Here is a 25,122-nt window from a genome sequence, read left to right on the forward strand (position 1 = left end):
TTCTCTTAGGTTCTGTTCACTTTTCTTCAGTTTTTCTGTTAGGCGTCAGTGATGTCCACTGTCTTACCTTCAAGTTCACTGATTCTTTCTTCCACCTGCTCATATTGGCCTTTGAGCCACTCTTATGAATTCTTCATTTTAGTTGTAGTTTTCAGCTCTGGATTTTGTTTCTTTTTATTTCCATTTTGTTCACACATTTTCTTGGCTTTTTTCACATTTTCCTTTAGTTTTGTGAGCATTTTTAAGACAGTTGTTTTAAAGTCTTTGTTCAGTATATCTGCCATCAAATCTTTCAGGGACAGATTCTGTGGATTTTTTTTTTCTCTTTAAATGGGACATACTTTTGCTTTTTATTTATTTATTTGACAGAGAGGGAGAGATCACAAGTAGGCAGAGCAGCAGGCAGAGACAGAGTGGGGAAAGCAGGCTCCCTGTCAAACACAGAGCCCGAGGCAGACCCTGAGATCATCACCTGAGCTGAAAGCAAAGGCTTAACCAACTGAGCCACCCAGGTGCCCCACTTTCCTTTTCCTTTATCTGGCTTGTGATTTTTTGCTGAACAATGGACATTTAAACCTAATCATGTGATAACTGAATATTAGATATTCCTCCTTCCCCAAGGTTCCCTGTTTTTTGTCTTTTATTTTTATGGTTGTAAGCTTTCTCTTTGCCAAGGATCAGACTGAGGTATAAACTTAGATTCTCAGGTCTTCTCTGAGCCTTTCCTTGCACATGCAGTTTCTAATTTCCCCTGTACATGCACTTGTTTTTGAATGACGTTGTTTTTTTGTCCTGAATTTGCTGAAAGGGGAAAGACACACGCACAACTGAAGGAAGGGGAAGGGCATTGGACCATTAAGTCTCCTGGCAGCCAGAGGGGGAGGGGCCTGCAACAATGACTGCCATGATCAGAAGCAGCAACCAGTGATCAGAGCACAGATTCCCCCCACAGGTGTAGTCTAGGGTTCTTTCCACCCACCACGGCTCCCATAGGGTATGTGCAGCCTGCTCCAGGAACGCCGGCTGGGTGGCTGGGTGGGGGACAGGTAGTGCTACTGCGCTCTGAGCTGAAAATGATCAGAAGTAACCACAATGTACAGTCTAAGTCTCATAGAATTTACAACCCTTTAGCAGACCTCAGTTTCAAAATAGTTCTATCACCAGTGTTACTTTAGTCATAATATTTTGTGACTGACCCCATGAAAATTCTAGGTTATCAAATCAATAAAACCATGTAGTCAACAGTTTATAAAAATACATCTTTGTTGTGTTTCAATGTTCCTGCATGATAGATACCCAGTCATATAAACTTAGTTTCCATGTTAAATATAAGTTAAGCAAATACACACACACACACACAAAAACTATAAACAAATCAGCAAAATTGCTGGAAAAATCCCTCCAAGCCATGAATCCTTATTAAAAGTGCACACTGGGATGATTAAACTATCTTAAGTCACCATACTCTGAAAATTGTTACCTGTAGCCAAATCTAAATGTTTAAAGAAGCAATAAAGGGCAAAGTGACTTGGAATAAAACTATGGTTGGTCTCTAAACTTCACGTCCAGTGAGTCAGGCAAGTCAAACGGCTCCATCTGACATGTCAGCAAAGTATCATCTTTGTGTAAAAAGGAACAGGGGCCTGTCTGCAAGCCACAGGGAGATGTCAAAGCAACCACAGGAGAGCATGGCCAGAAGACTTCGTAGTCACATGGTTCCAGAACATGAATCCCAAAGATGAGGCAACATCTACTCCTCCCCAAAAGCCATTCCCAGCTCAAAACCAGACTGCTAGCAATGACTACATGAAAATTCAGAACTGCAGCCAAGACATACACGCATTCATATTATAAAACCTGGAAAAGTCTTGAATTTCAGAATAGAAAGGTTCGACCATAAACCTTGAGAGGTTTGCTACTGCGGCCAAAATACCCAGGTTGGGACTGGCCTGGCATGTTCCCCTGTAAATTTTGAGATCTAAATCCTTGAGAGCCGTAAGATGCACGTTCTCCTCAGTCTTCTCTCACAGGGGTGCTCAAACACAGGGGACCCACTGTCCCATGTCTCCCACAGCCCTTTTCAGGGCTAGAGCAATTCAAATAGCTTCTGGAAGGGTGCCGAAAACTACACCGGGTCCAAATCCCACACAGAGGGCAAAGTCTGGCCCCGAAAGTTTCCACTGCTTGCTAGGAAAGGGCTCCATGCCTGCAGTTCAGAGACGAAAGCAGTCTGCGATTGCTATCAGAGACCCGTCCGTAAGCTCAGTGGCAAAGATGGCGATAGCACTTCTCTGAAGGTGAACACGGGGTCAGATTCGCAGAGTGGGGTCAATTACGAGGCTCTGAGGCTGTGGGGCTGCGGACTGTGGACATGAGGTGCGACTTGTAGGTTTTGCTCAGGCCCGTCATCCAGAACTTAAGCAGCTTGACATTGTCTTCCTCAGATGCTCCGAGAATAGTCAGGAGCTTCTGCGTGTCCTCTTTGGGTCGACTGTCCACCTTGGTGAATTTGAAAAGGACCTTCACTTTGCTGAAAAAAACCAAAAACACAACTCTCAGACGCCACAGCAAAATCACCACAGTTCAGGGCCTGAGGGCTTCAAGACCAGCACACAGAGTGGCCGCTCACAGCTGCGTGCTCCAGGACCTCTCCCCGGCCCAGCAGTTCTAACCCTGTGCCGTAAGGCCACTGCCTCAAAATGGGGGAAAAGCCCATTTTCTTTCAATTCATTTAAGGACTTTGTTGCTCCTCAGCTTCACTGTATTTCTGGGAATCAGGACAATGTCTGACTGAACTAGATTAAAAATTACTGACGAAAATTTATTAAGGAAATAAAGTAACTAGTTAACTTTAATAGAAAAGAAACATCTGTTATCTGGCTTTCAAATTTTTTTTTTAAAGATTTTATTTACTTGAGAGAGATGGAAACGGAGCATGAGTGGGGGTGGGGGGAGAAGAAGGATGAGAGGGAGAAGCAGCTCCCCACTGAGCAGGGAGCCCAACACGAGACTCGATCCCAGGACCCTGAGATCATGACCTGAGCCAAAGGCAGACGCCTAACCAACCACAGCCACCCAGGCACCCCTGGCTTTCAGATTTTTGAAGTTAATTAAGCAGCAAAAATAACTGCTTCTCTTGGAAGCAGGTGTCACAGGCATCTCACGCAGGAGCATCGTTGAGGACTAGAAGTGCTGACCCTGCACAAAGTCACTCAGCGGCAAAGATGCTACTTGAACCCATGCTCTTAACCTCTATTCTACCCCATTTCTCAGGGAGGCCACAGCTTTTTCTGAAAACAGCTCCTGGTTCTTGCCAGCCGAACCCAACGCTCCCGGCTGGCCAGCACCCCCCGCTGAGGAAGCAGACTCCAGGGGCCAGCATGGGTGTGCTTACTTCATCCACTCCTCCTTGAGGCAGACGAGGCACTGGTCCACCACGCCCACAGACAGGTTCTGGTTGGTCAAAGCGGCTTCCATCTTATTCAGGATGGTGGGGCCAACTGGGAACAAGGGCGGGTCGTCAGCATGGGGTAGCGAGAGGCAGACTCAGCGCTCTCGTCCCCACTCACCGTGCTGAAAGGCCGGCCGGCCTGGCGGCACCCACCTCGGTCCGCAGCTACGGGACTTCCACTGGTCACAACAAACTCGTACTTGCTGAGGGACTGGTCCCCCTCGCAGCCGGCCGGGTGGAGGCCGGACCGGGGGGCTGTGTGGGCCTCCACAACGACAGCGAACTCTGCAGCAACACAAAGTGCAGGTGCTGGAAGCGTGCCTGTGCCCCGCAGGGACCTGCTTCCTGCTGCTGCCCCTCCCAAGGCGTCTCCCATCAAAGAGTGGAAACCCACCTCTCTCATGCTTGGCCACTGAAAACCTCTTGCAGTGTGTTTGTCAGTAGAGTTAAGGATTAATTCTTGCCTCAGTTAATGTATTACATTCCAGTAACTAATTATATATCTGAACTCACTTAATGCCAAATAGCCCCGTGATGGGGCTCCCAGTGTCAGTCCCACCTTACGACAGGGAAAAAGACTGCTAAGCGCTTCCCTCACACTGCCAACACTAGTTAAGAATTTCAAGCTCATCTTCAAAACCGGGAGCCTGTGTTCCAAAAAAAGGTGCTGTGTCTCCGGGACTCAAGACCCAGCCTGGGACACTGAACGGAATGGCAGCTCGGGACTGCTGAGCGCCCAACACTCTGACAGTCAACTTTCTGGCCATCTCTCAGAGTGCGCTCGGAGAAGCCACTGGCTCGCCGGGGGAGGCTGGGATTCACACCCAGGCGGACTCCTGAACTCCTCAAACCAAAAGAAAAGGATGCTCGTCAGATTCCTGGCTCTCACTGGTGAATGTCAAGGCTGGATAGGATTTAAGGCACATATAAGAAAACAGTTGCCTTCCGAATCTTGTCATCACTGACTCAGTGTAACAACACGACAAACCTCTGACACCCATCTGTGTTATTTCCACTCCCGTGACTCTAACCTGCCTTCTGCCGAGAACCACACCCAGCAGGCTACCCTCACTCGGAGGCTGTTCTGTCCAACCCTCACCCGTTTTAAAGACAGAAAACGGAGGCCCGAAGCCACCAGGAAAACTGGTCCTCCTGCTTGAGCAGACAGCGTCCTCAGATCCATGGCTAAGATGCAGTTCCACTTCTGAGCCCTGAGGTGCAGGGCTTGGTCCGACAGGAGAGGGACATACCTGAGGACAGCACGTGGGCGGGGATCTGCACGTGAGGGCTGAGCCCCAGGAAGTTGCAGCGGTAGGCCTCCTCGTACTGGTTGCTGTAAGGGATGACGCGGACACAGCCCACTGGCAGCATCGTCTAGAGAGGACACAGTGACACAGACCTGCACCAGCTGAACATCCCCCGCCCTAATCCATCACCCACACCCCACGTGCCCTCCACAGCTCGGGCCAAAGCCTCTCTCCTCCCAGAAGGCATTCCCGATCACGTGGCACTACTGGGGTGTCTCCCGCATGGCCCCAGCTCCTAACCCGGCAATCGGTCATATAGGACTTGTGCTACCTCATGCTTTGTGGTGTTAATCTATTATTCTTTGACTTCTGAGATGTCTGTCTCTTCCCTCATCCCACAAAGAAATTATAAACTTTTTGAGGTATTCTGGCATATTCACTTTGTGCCCTCACAGGCCTAGGCAGATATCAGGCATGAACAAGGTTTCTGAGGACATAAACATCATCAGCCAGGCCTGGGCCTGGCACCCACGACCCCTCTGAGGTGCAGACACCATGGCAGACACGCACCCACATGACTCATCAGGAATGTTCTGTGCACAGGGATGTGCGATGACCCAAAGCTGCTTTTAGGGCACCTGTGAACCATGCAATGGCTTCTTAGAGGGATCTGGGGGTGGGGGCAGGGGACTTATCACTCGTACCAAGGCAGCACAGACTCCTTCCACTGGAAATAAGCACCACTGATGACTGCCACTTTCAACAGTGCAGAAAAAGCACGGATCTCAGATTCAGGCATGAACGTCTGGGCTGAGCCATCCCTGCATCCTAACATTCACACCCACCGTCAGGATTTTAAAAAAAGAAAAACAAAAAACCACCAGACAAACACTGTCCCACTACAAAATACTTACAAGAAAAGCTACTCTTACCCGAAGAACCTCAAAAGCTGACTGGACAAGGTCTGCGTCTCTGCTTTTCCATATCACTTGATTCCCCATGAGAACATGCCAGGCCAACATGCGGAAAGACTGGGCACCCAGAACCTGAAAAACACAGTTCAGTGCATTCTGCCCTGAATTTTCTTTTGTGCAACTGAAGTTATCTGTGTGTTCTCTTTACGGTGAAGGAAGATGGGTCATGAGAGGGAAGGACCGGCTGACTTGCCCGTGGTCAGGAGGAGGAAGGCGGAGGTCTGGATGAGCCCCTGGCAGCCCGATCCCAAAGCCCTGGCACACTGTAAGATCCCAATTTTATTTTTAAAAACTCGAAGCAGAGAACATGTTAGCAATCTGTAACATTCGCTTTCTCTCTCTCTCTCAGTACTTTGCTAAATCATTTCCAAGTTAGGGACAAGCAGCATGGCACTTCAAGACCCAGGACGGACAAGGGCTCTCCCACAGAACCCCAGTACACACCACCACCAGAAATACCACACAGATGTGCCATCAACCCAGTATCCGCAGCCCCAACTCTCTAACGGTGTCCTTGATCGCTGTTTTCTTTCAATCCAGGAATTACCTGAGGACCAATGACTGTTTCATTTATTCTGCTGTCCGTCCTGTTTGATGCTAGAACAGTACCTCTCTCCACCTGACTTTTTGTAACTTCTCTGACACTGCCGTTTCTGGAGAGTTCAGTCTGTTATTCTATGACTTATAATGTGGCTTTAAAAAAAAAAAAAAGGGACGCTAGAAATATACTTTACAAAACTGCTATAGTTTCAAAACACTCCCACCTCCCATGGGACTGAAGATTCCTTCTAACTTTAATCCACGTAAGCAATGGATAAGGATGATCTTAGTTAGCCAAATACATGATTTTGGTGGGTCAACGTTCCTCATTCAGAAGGCCCACAGAGCATCTGCCGTTAAATCAGTCTTTACTCTGTTTTTCAAAAAGAAAATAACTATCTTTTGTTAAAACTCATGCTCATTGTAAAAACAGTCACAGAGAAACAGGAAAAGGGGCTGCCCTTGTAATCTTATCTTCTCTTCCTGCCTGACCAAATATAACCATGGCCGACACCGCTGTGTGAGACTCGTGTCTCCAGCCTGCGTGTATACGAACATGCGTACCAGCCTGCATGATACAGTGGATGCTTTCCTCTCTGTATTCAAGGACATGCCACTGTTTGGGTGCAATTCCTATGGCTGGATATCAGATTCTCCCCAATCTACTGTACGAAGGGCCAGCATTTCCAGTCTGCTAAGCGTCCAATGCTGCATGCAAAGCAACAGTGCTCTGAACAGGGCTGCCTTTAAAAGGTTCCAGCGTGACAAGATCAGAGGAAGGACCATGAGAAGTCAACCATGCGGGCTTTCTGTAAAACAGACACCTAGTCATCACTAGAAGGGGAGCACTGTGCCTGTGGCCAAGGCAACCCAGATGGCCCCAGCTGTCTTTGGCCAGCCACTGAGGGTTTCTGGTTATTCCTAACCAGTCAGTCCCCACTGGGTCTGAACGTCATGGGCCTAAAGGACAAAGTGTGCTGGATGAGAAGGTGGGGATTGGGCTCTTCTCCAGAGTTTCTGAAGGCGGGTCCACCCCTCGGTCACCTACCTGCCTCATGTGCCGAAGGGACTTAAAGACAGACAACTTCCGGGACTGCCAGTTTCCACAGTCTGAGAGCAAGGATGAATCTGTCGGGCACTTGGTCAGCTCCCGCCCTTCGGCACCCTCTGACAGGACAGGAGCTTTCTCCTCCTCTTCAGCCTCAGAGTTGTCCCAGCTTTCGGATTCCTCTTCCAAGTCTGCAAGACAGACCACAAAGACATTTATGAAACATGCGGTCCTTGGATGTGACAGTGTCGTGGTGTCCACCTTAGCCCAAGGCACTCCTGATTGCTGGTTTGGGTCAGCTACCTAGACCGCTTGTCTTCGGAGCCCTGGGGGGAGTGGGGAGGGATCAGTCTGTTTATTCACTTAGCCCAGAGCCTCACGCTGCACTATGAAGCGGGCACCATGAGACTACGAGCTGTTCAGGACCGTGGGATAATTCAAAGCAATGTCAAGAGCCTAGCTCGGTCACTGCACACTTCCTCATTCAGGAGCTATTCTAAAGGCTTCCACACATTATTTCATTTCATCCTTTCAACTGTCCTGAGGTCAGTACTACTCTCCGCATTTTACAGATAAAGAAATATTTGTTATTCCCATGAATCTCTGTGACAACCACAAATAAGGACATCTCTCCATGATCCCAATGAGATCCACAGGGAGGAGGCCTTGTCTGGTCACACAGAATGCATGAAAGCAGCAGAGTCAAGATCTAAAGCCAGATCTGTCCAAATCCAAAGTGTGTGCTTCGACCTAAAATACAGTCCAGCCCATGACAGAGCCCTGCGTGCCTGCACATGTATCCTTCCCAGAAGCTCCCACCAACAGACTATCCACGCCATCTTCACTAGCCTAGAAGTCTGAAATCTCAGTAAATGGTTCTAGGCCCCACTGATCTGCGAGGGTGTGAAGGTACATTGCAAAGGTTTTGTCTTTCGGAGCATACTCTGCCCTCGCTGAAACTACTCCGTTTCTCGCCCTCAGGAAAGCACACTGAATCCAAGTGCACGTAAAGTCACCTGAGTGCGGGAATAACCTGGAAACAGCTCCAATTCATTAAGAAGGCCAATTATTTGCGACCCGTAGCATGTCAAGTGTTATTAGTAACACACTACACACAACGCACATTGCAAATCTGGTTTACCCAACCCCAACACTGAGGCTGCTGACCTAGGTCACCAAGAATCAAATCATCTCCGGAGGAAGACCACAGACAGGGCCGAGACCAGAGGTTCCTAGGCCTGTGCACACCAGAGCAGTTACTGTGCACACCCCTGCGCAGTTACTTAAAACACACAGGATCCTGAACCCCAGACACAGAGCTCTGATCAAAAACCTGGGGAGCACTACCCAGACATTGGTGAGGCTTGGGAACCACCCTTGATGGAAACCCTGGGTCTACCTAAAGCATAACACTTTATTGTTATGTTCAAGTGTCTAGAGAGGGCAAAAACCTGGGGATCCTAAAACAGGGACGAAACCCTCCATCAACCCATCTTCTCCACAGCCTAGCGGCCCTAAATAGCAGACCTTCCCGGGTTGCCCAGGGTGGTAGATTCCTTCACGTGACTGTCAAGGAAAAGGACCCAGGAAACTCCAGTAAAAACACTAAGGCTAAAGGTCAAGCTCTTGCAGATGCTCCCCCTGGGTTACTGATCCTAGGGTCCCCGTCACCAGGGTGGAGGGCCGGGTGGCTGCGAGACGGCCCCGACAGCCTCCGCAGGCAGAGACGTGCAGCACAAGCACTCCCGGCTCACCTGCAAGCTTCTCCATCTGGACCAAGGTGTCCTCAGTGGGCGCGCCCTCCAGGAGCTTCTCAGTCAGCCGGCTGCCGCACGCCTTCAGGAGCCTGTAGAACAGACCACCACCTGTGATGTCTTCTTGCCTGACGAAAAGGGAACCTGAAGCCTATCACACCTTTTGATGGCAATCCTCGTTCACAGAAAATATGGGCACAAAAGATCATGTTGCACACACCACAAACACAGAATTGGCCAAATCCAAAAGGACAATTCTACACGACAAAGGACTCTGGTCCTCCAACAAAAGCTCTGGGGAAACCCATGGCAGAGGCATCAGAGAAACCGCTCCAGACTTAAGTACACAAGGTGCGCACTGTGCACTGGTGACCTGATCCCACCTGAAAACTCAATCCTGAGGCAAAACAGGAAAACCAAATATGGATCGGGCTGGATGATGCTAAGGAATTTGTCAGTTTTGTCGGATACGATTTTACATTTGAAATGCTACAACTAAGATTTGCTTTAAAAAATATTTCCGAAAAAAGGGGACAGAAAAAGCAGTGAAATGTTGGCAACCACTATAGCTAGATGATGAAGGAATGCAGCTCATTGTATTATTTCTTCTATTTTGGGTCTGAAAACCTCTCCAGATGATTTTATGTCAGCATGGGAGACAGAGACTCTTTAGTTCGCAGGTCCTCAGGAGCTTCCCTCAAAGACCTCCGTTTGAGGCGCCTCCTCTGCACCCAGAACCGAAATAGATGACAAGCACGCAGAACCGAATTAGACGATGTAGAGCCACGGCTGCACGAGGAGGAGGATCTGAGGGCGTCTCTGGAAGAGGTACATCTTGCAATGGAAGGAAGAGAAACAATCTTGAGGCCAGAGGACAGACTGTGGCGACTGTCGGAAGACAGAGACAATCCCTTCCTCCTGACTAGGCAGGTCAGAGCGCCACAGCACACTCCTAACAGCCTGTGCTGGAAGGGCCCTAGCAGCCCACACCAAGCTGCCAGGGTACAGCAAACCTTGGACAACTGCAGCCCCGAATGACAAACCCCTGAGAAGCTCAGCCAGAACCACCCAGGCCAGTCAATCCCAAATCCTTGACCCACAACACTGTGTGAGAGAAAAGTTTGTTGCTGGAGACAAGAAAGGGAGATCACTGCTTTCAGTGCAAGAGCATCACCTTAAACACACGGGGAAGGGAGTGCCACCTAAATCCATTTTCCACGTGCCCGGGAGAAGAGGCCCAGAGGAGAAGGAGGACGCAGTCAGCACCCACTGGCAGGTACACAGCACAGGGCACTCAGGGAACTCAGCCAGCAATGGCTTCCCCAGATTCATGCAGCAACGAACCAATTACTGCTCTCATTCTAACGGGCGCTAAAAGACTGCAAATCTCGTTACCAAGCAAAGGAGGTGTGAAGACATGCCCACAAATTGTCGTCGCTTGTCAAGGATGTCAGCGAACGGGCCGCGTTGCCGTTGCGCTGGTGCAGGAAGGGCGTGAAGGCCGTGTTCATCCTCTGGGCGCGCTGTGGGCAGCCAAACTGCTCTGCCTCAAACACCTAAAATGCAAAGGGAAGGGGCGGTTTTTGAACCGAACAAAGACAGCGGAGCAGCGCAAAGCCAGCTCATTCACAGCCAACTTCCTGGCTCCTGCTCCGGAAGACTCTGTCCTGTTCTGCTGTCCTAATGCAGGGCACAGAAAGTGCCAGCGGTTCCCTCATTCCAAAAAGAATGGTCTCTGCCTCATAGCTTGATTACAAGCCACCGGTTTCTCCTGTACCCTATTCCACAACCAACGCACCAGGCATTTGCCGGGTACTCGGGAGGCACACATGCTTGCATGGTCACTACCATTGTTCTCCACACACTTCCAGTCTCCCCCCATCCCAGCACATGGAGGCTTTCACTGCAAGACCTTGTGTGTGGGGGGATGGGGGGGGACATGTGCCCCGTCCTGGCACTGAGGTGAGAGAGAAACGAGGCCCTCCAGCTCCATCTATGCCCTGTCGCAGGGAAATCCACAACTTTCCAACATGGCTGCCGCCTCACCTGCTGGGCTGACTACAATGAGCAGGTCTCCCAGTCCCTGCAACGGACCAAAATACGACCGACAACAATAAACCAACACCGACAAACAAACAAATACGACCGACAAACAACAAACAATAAACTGTCAGCGCTGGTGGCTCAGTCGGTTGAGCTCTTGATTTTGGCTCAGGTCATGATCTCAGGGTTGTGGGATCGAGCCCTGGGTCAGACTCCTAGCTGGGAATGGAGGCTGTTTGGGATTCTCTCTCTCCCTCTGCTCCCACCCTGCTCTATCAAAACAAAAAACAAAACATAAAAAATAAAAACACCCATGGTGAGTGCTGTGAAGTGTGTAAACCTGGCGATTCGCAGACCTATACCCCTGGGGATAAAAATATATGTTTATAAAAAATTAAAAAAAAATATAAAAAAAAAACAACAACTAAAGTTCTTGATTCTAATATAAAAAAAACAAAACAAAACAAAAAAAACACCCAAATAAAACAAAACAAACAAAAAACCCCCCGAATCCTGCGGTTTTAACCCACTGAGGTCTGGAGGCTGTTTGTCATCATAGCATAACCTGGCCCATTCTGAGAGACGCGAGGCCACAGCTAGAGGTCTACGCTGGCGATGGGTCTACAACACGACTCATGCACAGGCTTTCAGATGATGGTCAGAGGAAGCAAAGACGCCAGGGAGGAAGCAGGACATGTGAGTGCAACGAAGAAGCCAGAGCCGAACAAGAACGGGGACAACAGTGGACTCGAGAGAGCCCAGTGAAGCAAGCAGGACTGACGGCCACAGCCCGACTCTGAAGTCCGAAGATCACAATTCAGACAGAGAAACAGCCGCCAGACCCGGAGATCATAAAACCACCCGCGCCCTGACCCTGTCAGTGCCAGGCTCCTCCCCCACTGCCACCCACGCTCCCTCCACGTGGGGTCACCTTGAGCGCCTTGCCCTGCAGCTCATCAATGATCCCTCGGATCTTCCCAAGCAGGAAGGGCCAGGAGTTGATGAGGTAAATCCGGTCCATCATGATGGCGATGATGCTGTACCAGCGCTGGAAGCCCCTGGCCAGGCTGTCCTTGATGAAGAAAGTGTGGCTGAACACGAAACCATGCTGCTCGTCCCCAAAGAAGATGGGGCCTTCCCGGCCAGGGCAGACCTGTGAAAATCAACAGCCATTGCAGGACACAGTCCTGTACCTGCTCTAGTGACACAACCCCTCCTTCTCTAACCTAGCTTTCTGCATTAAGTAACTAGCATTAATTATGGGAAGAGTGGGGGAGGTGGGGACAAGACAAGAAAACTGCTTTCATCTGCTCCTGGGATCAAACTTTCTAAAGATAACATTTATTACCATGGATTGCAAGGGCCAGTCAAGTAGGTTCATGACTTTTTCCTACCCTGAGCCATGAAAAACTCCTGTTCAAGTATTGTTATCTATTCTGGACTCCAATCTGCCAACATCACTCATTCAGAATACAGTGGGGAAGGTCAGAGTAGTCACTGTAGTCCATACAATAAAATTTGTATACTTTACTTATAGGACAGAAGTTAGGTTTCCCTCATGACACGTTCACTCATCACACACAAGTCACACAATTATCTGCTTCTAGCAGATTAGCAGCAGGAAACCAGAGGGAACCAGCTGAAGACAGGCACCCTGCCACCATACGTTAGAACTGTGAGGAGGGCTCAGTGTGTCCCATCAGGTGAGTACGGAGAAGGGAAGATTTGTACTTGAATCATGAATTCTTCCTGACAGATAGATACAGAAAAGCTAAGGGGCACCTGGGTGGCACAGTCGGTTGAGCCTCTGACTCTTGGTTTCAGCAAAGGTCATGATCTCAGGGTTGTGAGATCAAGCCCTGCATCGGGCTTGATGTCCAGCATGGAGTCTGCTTGAGATTCTCTCCCTCTCTCCCCTCCCAATCATGCGTGCACACACCTGCACTTTCTCTCTCTTTCTAAAATAAATAAATCAATCTAAAAAAACCCAGAAAATAAAAAAATATAAAAGCTAAGACTTGAATTCAACAAGAGGACCCAGGTAGTTTAGGAACAAACTGATTCACCCTTCAGGAGGTATACGTGGTGACCCAGTAAAGCATATGATGATGATGGAGATGATAACCACATAACCTAGAAACAGTTAACGTCTTAGAAATATACTCATCAAGAATTGAGATAACGAGGGATGCCTGAGTGGCTCAGCTGGTTGGGCAGCTGCCTTCGGCTCAGATCATGATCCCAGTGGCCTGGGATCGAGTCCCACACCAGGCTCCTTGCTCGGCAGGGAGCCTGCTTCTCCCTCTGCCTCTGCTGCCACTCAGCCTGCCTGTGCTTGCTCGCTCTCTCTCCCTCTCTCTCTCTGACAAATAAATAAAATCTTAAAAAAAAAAAAAAAGAATTGAGATAACGAAAGTCTGGTGCTTGAATGATAAGCTAGCAACCATTCAGAACACTGAAGTCTAGCCCAACTTACTCTGGAGTTCGAGAGAACCGGGGCTGCTGCGCGCTCCCTACTCACTGATCACCCCGTCCTCTTTGTGAAGGACTGACCTCTGCCTTCTTTCCTGTAACTGGTACTGAACCTGTCCAGGGCATCTGGGAGAGTGTGTGATGTTCCCACAGAGCTCCCTCCAGGGTCACGGGGCTCACCTCACAGCTCAGGCTCCGCACGCAGGCCTGGCGGACAATGCTGAAGAGCTGGGGGTGGTTGGGGTGCTGGTGACTGACGTATTTAATCGAGGTCTCCTTATCATGGCTGATATACCCAGGATGTCCGGCAGCAAGGGACCGGCAGCCCTGCCACCGAGAAGGAGAAGAAAACCAATTAGTCAAGGAGCAGGAAACAAACTTTCTTATGCACACCTGAACAAAAAAAACCCAATCTATTTTCACATAAAAATAACTGCCTTCTAGAGTTACGCTTCTCAAGATTTCAATGTTTCCCGAATAGAAAACCGAACACACAGATCACAAAGACCGTCAACGTACAGGTATGAAATGTCAGAGTATGAGGAAGAGACTGGATCTCCTGCGCACTTACGTAGCAGCTGTTATGAAGGGCTCTGCATACACCGTCTCGTTTAACCCACAGCACAACCCTATGTGATAATTACAGCAAGAAGCCTCACTTTACAGAAGGCAAAGCTGAGGACCAGGGCTGCAAAGCGGCTCACACAGGGAGTGTGCGAGCCTCTGTCCCTGGTCCTGACACAACAACTTCGCAGGGGCCTCAGGAGGCTGCCTGCATTCCCTGGGGTGTGGCACCCTGAGAACACAAACTCAGAGCCTGTGCTAGGGAGTGGACTGGACTGGCGGCCCTGGCTGCTGCCCCCCACCCCCCGGAAGCCACCACCACTGGCACTGAGGCCACACATCCCAGAGGCTACCCCCACCCAGAGAGCGCACAAGATGGGATGAGGCCAGCCCCTCCCTGTGAGATGCGGGACCCTTCCTGTGGCAATGCCAGCTCAAGGACTCTCTCAGTCCAGCACTCTCTTTCCTTCCTTCCTCTCCTGCACAGATGTCAGACTGGCTCGAAGCGGCAAGGCTCTCCCCATCTTCTGCTGCCTCACAGGTGTGTCCAGCAATAAAAAGAGCAATCTTGTGCATGCGGTCTGCTTCTCAGTGCAACCGAGCTACAGCAGCTAGACTCCCGTCCGCCCTGCAGTGGCAGGTCTAACACCATTCCTGATTTCAGGGCCCAACCCAGGTCTGTCACAAAAAGCAGCAGCCTGTTAAGGGAACTTCAACTTCATTCCCTAGAGCTCACACAATGACACCGAAAGTAATAGCCAGGCCCCCAAGAGGAGGACGCTTCCCAAGACACTGGACTGAAGGAAGTGGAGCCAAGGATGGGCCAATGTGTAGACGGGAGCATGCAGAGGGAAGGGCCGAAAAGCAAATGGCAACTGTCAATTGCGTCAACTGCTGGCACAGGACGGGTGGAAAAAGCTAAAGCTGGGATCACGGGAAAGAACTACAGAGACACAGAGAGAAGTGATCACATTCCACAGGGCCCACAAAGAATGGTCTGCACACATCACGGGAAGCGCACGCTTTTCTGTGAGGTCATGTCCATGGTTAAGTTCCACAGGGTCTCCTGACCACCCTCCAGGTCAAATTCACAACATCAGCATGAATCCCAGGCAAAAAAGAAACATCTCCAACACCCTGAGGGGCACTTGCCTCGCACATGTCTGACTTTTTGGGTCCTGGGCTGCTGGACTCTGCGCTGGCCCCTTCCGCCGGACTGTGAGCACGGATCCGACTGCTCATCTGAATGCCGCCTTCCTCCTCCTCGGCCTGCTCGCCCTGGCCAGGGCTGTCCCCATTCCCAGCCCCCTGAGGAAGCGGGGCGTGCAGAACTTCCGTGCAAAAGAGAGTGCGGGGGCCGTGGAGCTCACAGAAGTGACAGAGAGCGACAATGGCATTCATGGTGTCCTGGAGACAGCAGGAGGCCTGCGTGGGGGAGGAGAGGAAACACCATCAGCCGGCCAGCCTCTGTTCACGCCACAGAATGCACCTGCTGCTCTGGAGCACAGGGACTGGGCGGGTGTCATCAGCAGGCTTCCCGGCCAGCAAGGCGGGTCACCCGGCCACCCACCTAGCCAGCCAGCCGGCCTCAGCAGACAGAACACAGTCCCTGTCTACCAGGGGTTGCAGTGGAGGAGGGAGAGGACGATCAAGGATCACACAGAAAACCCTTCAGTCAGAGCTGCGACAGGGCTAGGAGGTGTCCAGCCCAGAGAAGGACACAAGAATGAGGGACAATGCGGCAAATATGACACAGATCAAGGGGGTCTGGAGAGACTCATTTACTCTATCAACAGCTGCTGTGCTGGGTGGTATGATACTGCCCTCATGGCTCTTACCTTCTAGGAGGGGAGGGACACATGACAAACTGCTTGCTCTCCTGTGGTGACAGCTTTGGGAAGAAATGTATGGCAGGTGGGGGTGGGGGGAGACTCACTGGAGGAGGTGGGATGTGATTTTGGACGCAGGGGCTCTCTGAGAGCTGAAGGGAAGAAGGGAGCCATGGGGCCCAGGAGGGGGCATGTCAAGGGGTGTGTCTACAGCTGGGGGATAAGGGCAGAAGACTAGAAGGAGGTGGACTTTAGGGACCCTTCTAGGCCACAGTGAACACTGATTTTCTTCAGACTGTAGAGTCTCTGATAGGTTCTGATGAAAAATATGATAAATGTGAGTACTAGACAGTGGCCAGGATTCAACCCTTCTCTTTTGGGGACCCTCTCCCCCATTGTGCAGCCAAAGAAGATATCTTCTGTCCTCATTCTCCGACATGGGTGTGACCAAGGCGTGACAGTAAGACACACCTGCCCAGAAACCCGAACCCAGTGCTCCCGAAGTTGGGGAGCAAGTCGCAGGTGACTGCATCCTCAAAACCCCACATGGTCTGTCCATTACCGCATCCTCCCAGCAGACTCCCTTCTCCAGGCTGCTCGCTAACTCTGCCACCCACCCGGCATCTTGAAGACCATCGCTCAGCTGACATGACCACCGCTGCTCCCGACTGTGCTCCTGAGGAAGGGGTTGGAGCTCGAGTGACAATGGGAACAGCTAGAGGCCAACACAAAACAGACAACTCAAGACAAAGTCAGCTGGGCTGATGTGAGTCAGGCAGGCGGATCAGAGGGGGACTTGCGGGTGCCTGGCACGCAGGGAGAGCTGGGGCACAAGATACTCCTAGAGAGAGGTGGGCAGAGGACAGAGTTTGAGAGACAGCAGGACATTTAGCCGGAAAGTCCTGAGAGCTCCATGGAGATTCTGGACCACAGAAGTAGAGAGGGCTGGTGGAGGACGAAGGTCCAGGACACTCCACAGACCTGCCTGACTCACCATCTCACCACTCACTTCTTCACACGTCCCTGTTGACAGGCCTCCCAAACCAGCTCCCCAGAACAGCTGCCCACTTACAACGCATCACTCTCTCCCCTCCTCCGCTTTATGTCAGTTCTCCTGGAAACTGTATCGCTCATGTTTCCCCTGCATGAACCTTCCCTAAGGTGGGGGTGGGGGTCTAGTTCCTGACACACACCAGGGGTGTGTACTGAAGATGAGTGGGTTTAGGAGCTGCCCGTGGAGAGAGGACAGTCGCTGCCACAGAAAGCAGAGAGGTCCTCAAAGATATCTATGGGCAGGACAGCTTCAAGAGCACAAGCATGGGAACACCGGATTCTGAGCACCTAGTGTCATGAGACCCAAATAAGCCAAATTCACTTTTTTTTTTTTTTAAGATTTTATCAAACAGCCAAATTTAAACAGAGGTTCCACCAGGCTCACTCTGGTGAGATCAAGGAAAATGATGGCTTAAGCATGTGCTGTGGAAGAGGAGCGAGGCAACCAACAATGGAGCAGGAATCCCAGAGGAAGAAGCTTTGAGACCCAAAGGCAGAGGAATTAAACCTGGAGAGGCCGCGTCTTCCCTTCAGAGGCATAAAAGGGAAATAAGGTTCCCTCCAGCAAAACACCCGCGCGAACATGGCACGAGACGAAGGGTGCACCCTGTTTACCGTAGAGCACCGACACGAGCCTCTATGCTCAGCAAAATTATGTGTGTACCATCCCACCTAGACAAGAGCACAAGGCCATGTCCAAATGAGTTGTGCAGGGGAGCAGCGGCCACACTGCAGCTCTAAGGCCTGACATTCTAGGTAAGAGGGGAAAAAAAAAGCAGATTCTAAGAGCAAGGCACTTAGCAGCTTACTTGAAGAGCCACCATCAAGCAGCTTACTGCCAACTTAAAATCAGACCCGGTTTGGGGGTTCCCGAGGCTCTGAATGGCTTAGCAGGCTTCTTGCTTTCTGCACAGTGATAGCAAACTGGCACTGCAGCCGAACTCTGAGCTGAACTTCTGCACCCCTACAGCATTATTTCATAAAGGACTTCTTTAAACATATTGACTTCTTTTAAAGGTACAAAATATTGACAAACGTTAGGTCCTAATCCTTCCTACTTCAGGTTACGAGGGACTGCCCTGGCAGCACCATGCCAAGTTAACCCTTCAGACCTTAGGCCTACAAGTCTCCCTCCTCCTGGAATGGGATGGACAGACCAGAGGTGAGGTCGCTAAGCTACCTCTCAGCATCCATGGTTAACACGGCAGACTTTCGTTAATAGTTTTTTTGTTCTGTTTTTTTTTTTAAAGAAAAGCAGTTCCGGTCAGGAGTACCACAGCCCCAGACAGCTAGTGGAAGACAGGGAGGTATCACTTACCTCCAAAACCACACGGAAAAAAGCCTGTCTCCAGCCTTTACGTGCCAGATGATGTCAAACATCTTTCTTATCCTGACAACTACCCTTAAGCTGAGAAACAGAGGCCAACCCGCACCTCTGTCACGTTAACCCCACAACACACGCAACAGAATTCGGAGTAGCAGGTGGTCAGTTCCTCTACCCAGCCCACTTCCAATCTGTACCAGATGTTTACGGAAGAAAATGAACTGGCTTGAGTACGCCTAACAGTGCTTCCCTTCCTTCTAACGAGCTTTCCAGAATCCAAAGCAGCAGCAGCAATCTGCCCCCATCCCTTCAACTTTATACTCAAAGCAAGACCCAAATACCTCAAAGGGGTGGGGCCCTTTCCATGGTGCTGGCCTGGCCCTGGGTCTATTTCATTCTCACTTCCTCTGTGGTCTTCTCATAGGACCATGGAGGCTCAAAGAGTACTTTGCCAATAAACACAGCATCACAACAGCTCTTAGCCAGCAACGAGCCCCAGAATTCCCCGCTGCTTCATTACCTAGTCTTCTTCAGGGGACTCTCATTAGGTCAGCAGCTGGATCCCAGCAAGTCCAAGGGTAAACGTTCCACAGGGGATGACTTCCAACTCAAACCTATTCACACCGCCGTGGCTCCAATATTTCTACCAGCTTCACCTGGATTTCTGTTCATGAAGTTCCCTGATGACACGCGAAGAGCAAACACGGTCACGTGCCACTATTTCTCAATCTCTTCATAACAACGTTGATAATCCAATGCCGGGAGCACTTTCCCTGCTGTGCCAGGGAGTCCCTACTGCCACCCTGGCTGGACACCATGGGTGGTGCCAGCTGTCCACGGGCTGGAGAAGCAGCACCTCTTTTCAGCAAACTCCTTCCTCCTACTTCTCTGCCTCCAGTGGCTGCTGCTGATCACCTGGAACCTCAATCCACAATGCGCCAGTCTTTGGGTAAATACTTTCCTCCAGGTGATAAGGTTGTGTCCAACAAGACCCACAAACTGGAGAGAAATGTGGTCTCCTACCCGCCCCAGAGAGCACTGATCTGGGCCTATCACTTCATCAGAGTGCCAGCATCAGAACGCCAGCCTGGGAGAAAAGGAGTCCGGACACACACCCTCTTTCCTAAACCAGAGGCAAGGCAAAACCTGGGGGGGAGGGGGGGCCGGAACGGACAGCCGAGGGTGCAGTCTCCTGGCAACATTAAAGCGGAAGGAATCGGGGCACCTGGGTGGCTCAGTGGGTTAAGCCTCTGCCTTTGGCTCAGGTCATGATCCCAGGGTCCCAGGATCAAGCCCCACATCCGGCTCTCTGCTTAGCGGGGAGCCTGCTTCCCTCCCTCTCTCTGCCTGCCTCTCTGACTACTTGTGATCTGTCAAATAAATAAACAAAATCTTAAAAAAAAAAAAAAAAAAGGAACGAATCAACGACGCTGATGGGGTCTAAACCCAGGTCACGTTCCTCATCCCTTTACCGTCCGTGGATCTGCCCCCCACCCTACATCTCAGGTTCTTAGCCACCCTCTTCCACTCTGGCCCCTAAGCACCCCGGTCACCAACACCGCACACCAGCTCGAAGAGCGGTGGTGCCCCAAAGCTACCCCGAAGGCTGTCAGGCTTCTCCAAGGCCCTCAGGCCCTAGCCATTCCCCTTCCTCGCCCCCAGCGACTCCCGCCCGCCGCCACGACCCGTCCCTTCCTAAACCCTCCTCCCGGAAGCCAGGCTCTCCTCAACCTCCACGAAGCCGCTCCACAGCCCGGGTTCGAACGACCTGGACAAGCCAGGTGGCCGCTCCGGGGACTCGCTCCCGCACGGGCACTAACCCCCTCTGGGCGCGGCAGAGCCGAATTCCCACCTGTGGGGAGAGCTCAGAGCCCGGCTCAGGCGCTCCGGCCGCGGCGCACCTGACAGCGTCTTCCTCACAGGACCCGCCTTGCGTGCCCTCCTCGAGCCTGTCGTTCCCCGGGCGCCCAGCCCCGCCGGAACGCCAGCCTGGCCTCGCGAGCCCCCCGCACCTCCCGTCCGCCCAGGAAGCCTCAGCTCCGGTCCCGGCCGCCTCACTCACCCGGGACCGCGTCGGCGCTGAGCCCGAAGCGCGTGACTTGGCGGAACGTACCATCCGCCCACCCCACGGGGGGGCCCGCGGGCTGGCCAGGCGCGCCTCTGCACCGCAAAGCGAGGGGAGGCCTTGTCCAGCCCGCACACCTAAGAAGACCACGAGAGCCGGACAACTCCGAACTCTGGCGGGGAACCTGAAGCGGCTGCCCGACACCGGCCTCTTCCGCCGCCCGATTTCCGCGCCTCCACCCACCGAGGAGTACGGAATGGTTCCAGCCGCACCGGCCGGGCTAGTGGAGGAAACCATTTCAAGGCGGGGGGTGGAATACTTAAAATTAAAAAACATTTAAAAAAGAGATTTGAGGGAAAATGTAGCCAGCCCAGTACACGAGGTCCACATCGAATAGGAAAAGAAACATAACGTCTCGACTTTATAAAGAGCGGGGCAACAGCTTGTGGTTTCACCTTTGGCTTTCATTAAATTGCCGATGAAACCCGTCTTCTGTGGGACGTGCAGGCAGGTGGCCGGGAGGGGCCGTCACGTGACGTGAGGTTACCGGGCGACGCTGTTGGGAAGCTAGGTGGGTAACTCGGGTTGGGGGGGGCCGGCTGACTGCGCATGTGCGTGGCACACTCGCCTACCCGAACAATAATCCGTCCGGGGTTTTTAAAACTATGAGTCGGTTATTAAGTAGTACATATTTTTAACACCTGGGCGCCTGTTAGTCAGCCTGTCCACTTAAAGATTAATTTTGAAGCCCTCGGTGCATGCATGATGTGATGTGGGCCCTCTGAGGGAAGAGCCAGAGGGACTTGAATCGCACCCCGGACAGCAGGAAATTCGTTGGGGCTGCGAGTCGGTGCTGCCACCTTGTGTCCGGTCGGATCAAAGACCGCTGACCTCCGCTCTGGGCGCCTGTCCGCGGACAGGCGGTGTCCGGAAGGTGGTTGTCGTCGAGTGTTGGGGAAATAAGCCCCCGTCTTTAGGAAGTAGAAGTAGCCGGTTGTTATGTTTTGTTTTGTTTTTTAATCACCGCGGTCACTTCTTTCTTTGAATTTCCGCGTTACACTGAAGAGAGCAAGGAATGAAATTGCAATTTGTTTTCTGTCTTCCTTTAGTGGTGTGATAAAAGATTAAGGAGTGTGGGAGTTATGCGGCTAGTCGTTGCCTTTGTATGTTTAGTCTTACCAATCCAATTCCTCGTGATATTGGGCAGCACAGACTTAATATTGGCTTGTAAGTCGCAAGATAATTTTTGAACCAAACAACAGAAAACCCGCAAGGATATACTGATTTGGAATTCTGTTTATTTTTGCCGTCAACAGTTCAGATACTTGAATTTTACTGAGCTTGCAAAATTCTTTGAAAGCCTTAGCGGAAAGATGCAAAAACTGTTTGCAGCCTCCTGGTGTGGCTGTGCCTTTACAATTTCTAAGAGAAAACATCATTTCAACATCTGTCAGAGTGGACAGGATTCACCTTGAAAATGACCACAGCAGCAATGCTAAATCCAAATCTGCTTTGGTGTTTTAATTTAATACTAGTTGCTTGTTAAATATTGAATACCAAGCGCTTCCTTTCCATCTGATAATAAACTTTACCACTTCATTATGGATTCAAGTTTGTTAAATGCCTTTTACAATTAGCAGAAGTTCTCTGCTCTCAACTTTTGATTTTAGGCAAGGGTAGGACTTATTCTTTGTTTACCACCGTTAATTCACCTGCCTATAAAGCTATCACTGATTTTTTCTTTTCACAATAATTGATTTACCCAGACATTAACCCATTCATTTATTTTCTCTGGGCCTTTTGCAGTTGCTCAGACTTGTGTACAAATAATGTTTTCTTCTACAAATTGGTTACCATTTCAAGTCGCAGCCCAGAAACTTAGAATGTAGAAAGCCCAAACTGCATCTGTGAAAAGCAAGCAGCGGGGGAGAGAATTAGAATACAACGGACCCTTGGCATAACTTGAGGAGGGAACTTGAATGAACACCAACATTTCAGCTCCTAAAAACCCATGACTTAGGTTTCCCCCCTCCCAAATTGTTTGTTAGAAAAGTATTTGTCCCTGATTAGATTACGAGGCACTTCTCTGTTACTAAGGCACCTTTTACAGTACTATTCTATCACCTACTTTTGTTTGGGATTTTAATTTGCTAAACAAAGGAGGTGCCATCCATACAAGGCAGAAAAATCCCACTGCTTTATTGCCCATTGGTACCATTTTGAGGCTCAGAAAACTTCTCCCACCATTTAAAAAACATGCAACCAGGTGTTTCTTTAAATAATAACTTGTGCTAGTATATCCCAAATTGGAGCTAATGCGGATCAAGCATACACATTTAAGAAAGTCTATACTAAAAGTTAAATCTTGTCCCTTTGGGTGATTTACTTGGTACCAGTAGAAATAGAAACGTAAATACCTAAAGCAAATACCGACATCTGAGGGCAATCGTTCTCATTAAACCAGAGTATTACATTTGATATGACCATGAAAAGACGGACTTGAGAAAAGTCCGCGGAAACCTGGTAGGTCTGCTAATAGACACCAACCCAAGGCTACATTCCTGCCTTACTTCCCTGGTCACAAACTCACCATCTTCTGGTGCCATCAAAACACAACAGGTATTCCTAAGCAAACCTGTTCACAAAGTAATTTGCTGCTGAGAATTAACTCAGAGAAACAGCTAAGGGTATCTTAACTATTCTTGCAAACAGTTTCAGCAAGCTGACTTCTCAGCAAACAGATTCCGATTAACTCTTCAAAAACAAAACACAGGCATAGCCAAGCCACATGTTTTCCAGAGGCCGCATGTGTGAAGTCTTCTCTTAGTAACAAATGAAGCCACTCATCTCCTTGATCCAAGATTTTCAGGAGTAACTTCTGTCAAGAGAAACCATTCCCTAGTTTCTTTAACAGAAATAATTTAATAGATGCCTTGACCAGGTGTTGGAGAAGCGGGGAAACATCTCACCGAGGTAGACACTGCAGGAAGTAGATCCCACCTGGAGGGCTTGCGGGACAGGGAGAAGAGGTTGGCATTAACAGCATTTAGAAGGCTGGAGGTGCCCAGTAGAGCTGGGTCCCCAAGCTACATGGGCAGGTGAGGGAGGTGCGCCTTCTGAGGTCAGCATCTCTCAGTGGGTATGAGGAGCCTAATTCTAGGAGCACAGGAAACACAACAGGTTTTGCACCGAACCATCCTTATTAGGGGCTGTTGCTGGGGTTTTACTCTTCAACGGGAAGCAGACAGTGGGGAGCCCATGCTTTTTTCTTCCCTAGCCTTCCAGTCTGCCTCTTGCTGGCAAAAGCAATGTGGTGTGCAGAAGTCTGGCCCCAGAATCAGAAAATATGTTAAGGTGGGTATGAAGCTAAGAGCAGCACTGAAGAGGGGCAAGGATGTGTGGTTCACAGATGGTGGAGTTTTAATGAATTCTTTTAGGAAAAAAAATGAACCGTGACCACTTCATTAGAATCCCACAAGAGAATTATTCGTAAAGTAGTCATGACTCATAACTACTAGGATTCTCAAACACATTTTAGGTGATTTTAATTTAGATCCAGGTAAATTAGAAAGTTGTCCAATTTATTTTTTAAAAAGTCTGTAATTCACTATGGTGATAAAAAGAAAAATTTATGAAATATTCTTCCTTTCCTAACTATAGATCCACATAAATGTAAGTGGGAATGACGTGGCCCACAAGCAGCACTAATTTGAGCTAGAGAATTTGAGTTTTGATAAAGGGTTAAATCCAGCCATCTGTCTCTTTTTGAATCTGATTTATTGGCACTCACGGTCTGTGGCTGCTTTCCTGCTGCAAAGCAGAGTAGGTGCCGCCCCAGACCATATGACCCCAAAGCCTCTTTAGGGACAACTTTTTACACGACTCATGAGGTGTCACTTTCTTTCTGTGAAAAATAAAAACGTGACTGACTAGACAAATTGACATTTTAAAAAGTGAATGTTTCTAGCAAGAGAGAGACATTTTTAAGGACCAAATTCTAATTTAATCTGATCACACTTTACGAAGACCCCACACCGTTCCCCAGCTTAATCAGTGAGTCCTCGTCAGACACATTTTCAGACTTTTGTCAAGAGACTCTGAACAAAATAATCAAAAGGCAGCCCTGTAGCTTAACTGAAAATGCTCCTGGAAGAAAATGCAAGAAAGTCCGGCATTGATCTCATAAAAAAAGCCATTCCTAGGGTGCCTGGGTGGCTCAGTGGGTTAAGCCTCTGGCTTCGGCTCAGGTCATGATCTCAGGGTCCTGGGATCGAGCCCCGCATCAGGCTCTCGCTCAGCGGGGAGCCTGCTTCCTCCTCTCCCTCACTCTGCCTGCCTGTCTGCCTACTTGTGATATTTCTCTCTGTGTCAAATAAATTAAATAAATAAATAAATAAATAAATAAATAAAATTTTAAACAAACAAACAAAAAACCATTCCCAAGACTACAGAAGAGTAGCACACACCACAGGTTAGAAAGAGCGCAATAGCATCTCCTGAATTCGGTTCATTGTCACCAAAATGCATGTTGATTCTATTTATGAAAAATTAGCTTCTGTGTTATGAACTCTCCCAGATTTTGTTTTTTCTCTTTAAAGGCAACCAATATCAAACTTTAGATTCAAATCTTCCAAAAATCCCTGAAGTTAAACTATTTCTGTTCACAATGAATATATCCTTTAAAAACTCTTCAGAATATATCCGTTAAAAACTTTCAGAGGGGGGAAACGTGATACAGAAGACACATCAATGTTCGAG

The 25,122-nt window shown here is 49.7% G+C and overlaps 1 protein-coding gene across 8 annotated transcripts; it reads right to left on the bottom strand.

Annotated features, from left to right (window-relative positions):
* Nucleotides 1–1,241: 1,241 nt before the first annotated feature.
* Nucleotides 1,242–20,589, bottom strand: FLCN (folliculin). 8 transcript variants are annotated; one of them, XM_047706972.1, is made up of 13 exons: nucleotides 20,201–20,355; nucleotides 18,820–18,979; nucleotides 15,246–15,518; nucleotides 13,710–13,856; nucleotides 11,989–12,210; nucleotides 10,410–10,570; nucleotides 9,015–9,106; nucleotides 7,261–7,451; nucleotides 5,631–5,744; nucleotides 4,702–4,825; nucleotides 3,605–3,736; nucleotides 3,395–3,500; nucleotides 1,242–2,530 (listed from the first exon to the last, which is right to left on the bottom strand). In XM_047706972.1, the coding sequence occupies exons 3-13, from the start codon at nucleotides 15,492–15,494 to the stop codon at nucleotides 2,329–2,331; spliced, it is 1,740 nt and encodes a 579-aa protein (XP_047562928.1). In that variant the 5' UTR covers nucleotides 15,495–15,518; nucleotides 18,820–18,979; nucleotides 20,201–20,355; the 3' UTR covers nucleotides 1,242–2,328. The 8 variants fall into 8 exon arrangements, with proteins under 8 accessions (XP_047562928.1, XP_047562927.1, XP_047562926.1 ...); XM_047706971.1 differs by having other exon boundaries at nucleotides 20,152–20,355; XM_047706970.1 differs by lacking the exons at nucleotides 18,820–18,979; nucleotides 20,201–20,355 and adding an exon at nucleotides 20,362–20,589.
* Between the last annotated feature and the right edge of the window lie 4,533 nt (nucleotides 20,590–25,122).

This window comes from Lutra lutra, chromosome 16, assembly GCF_902655055.1.
Source record: "Lutra lutra chromosome 16, mLutLut1.2, whole genome shotgun sequence".
Lineage (NCBI taxonomy): Eukaryota > Metazoa > Chordata > Mammalia > Carnivora > Mustelidae > Lutra > Lutra lutra.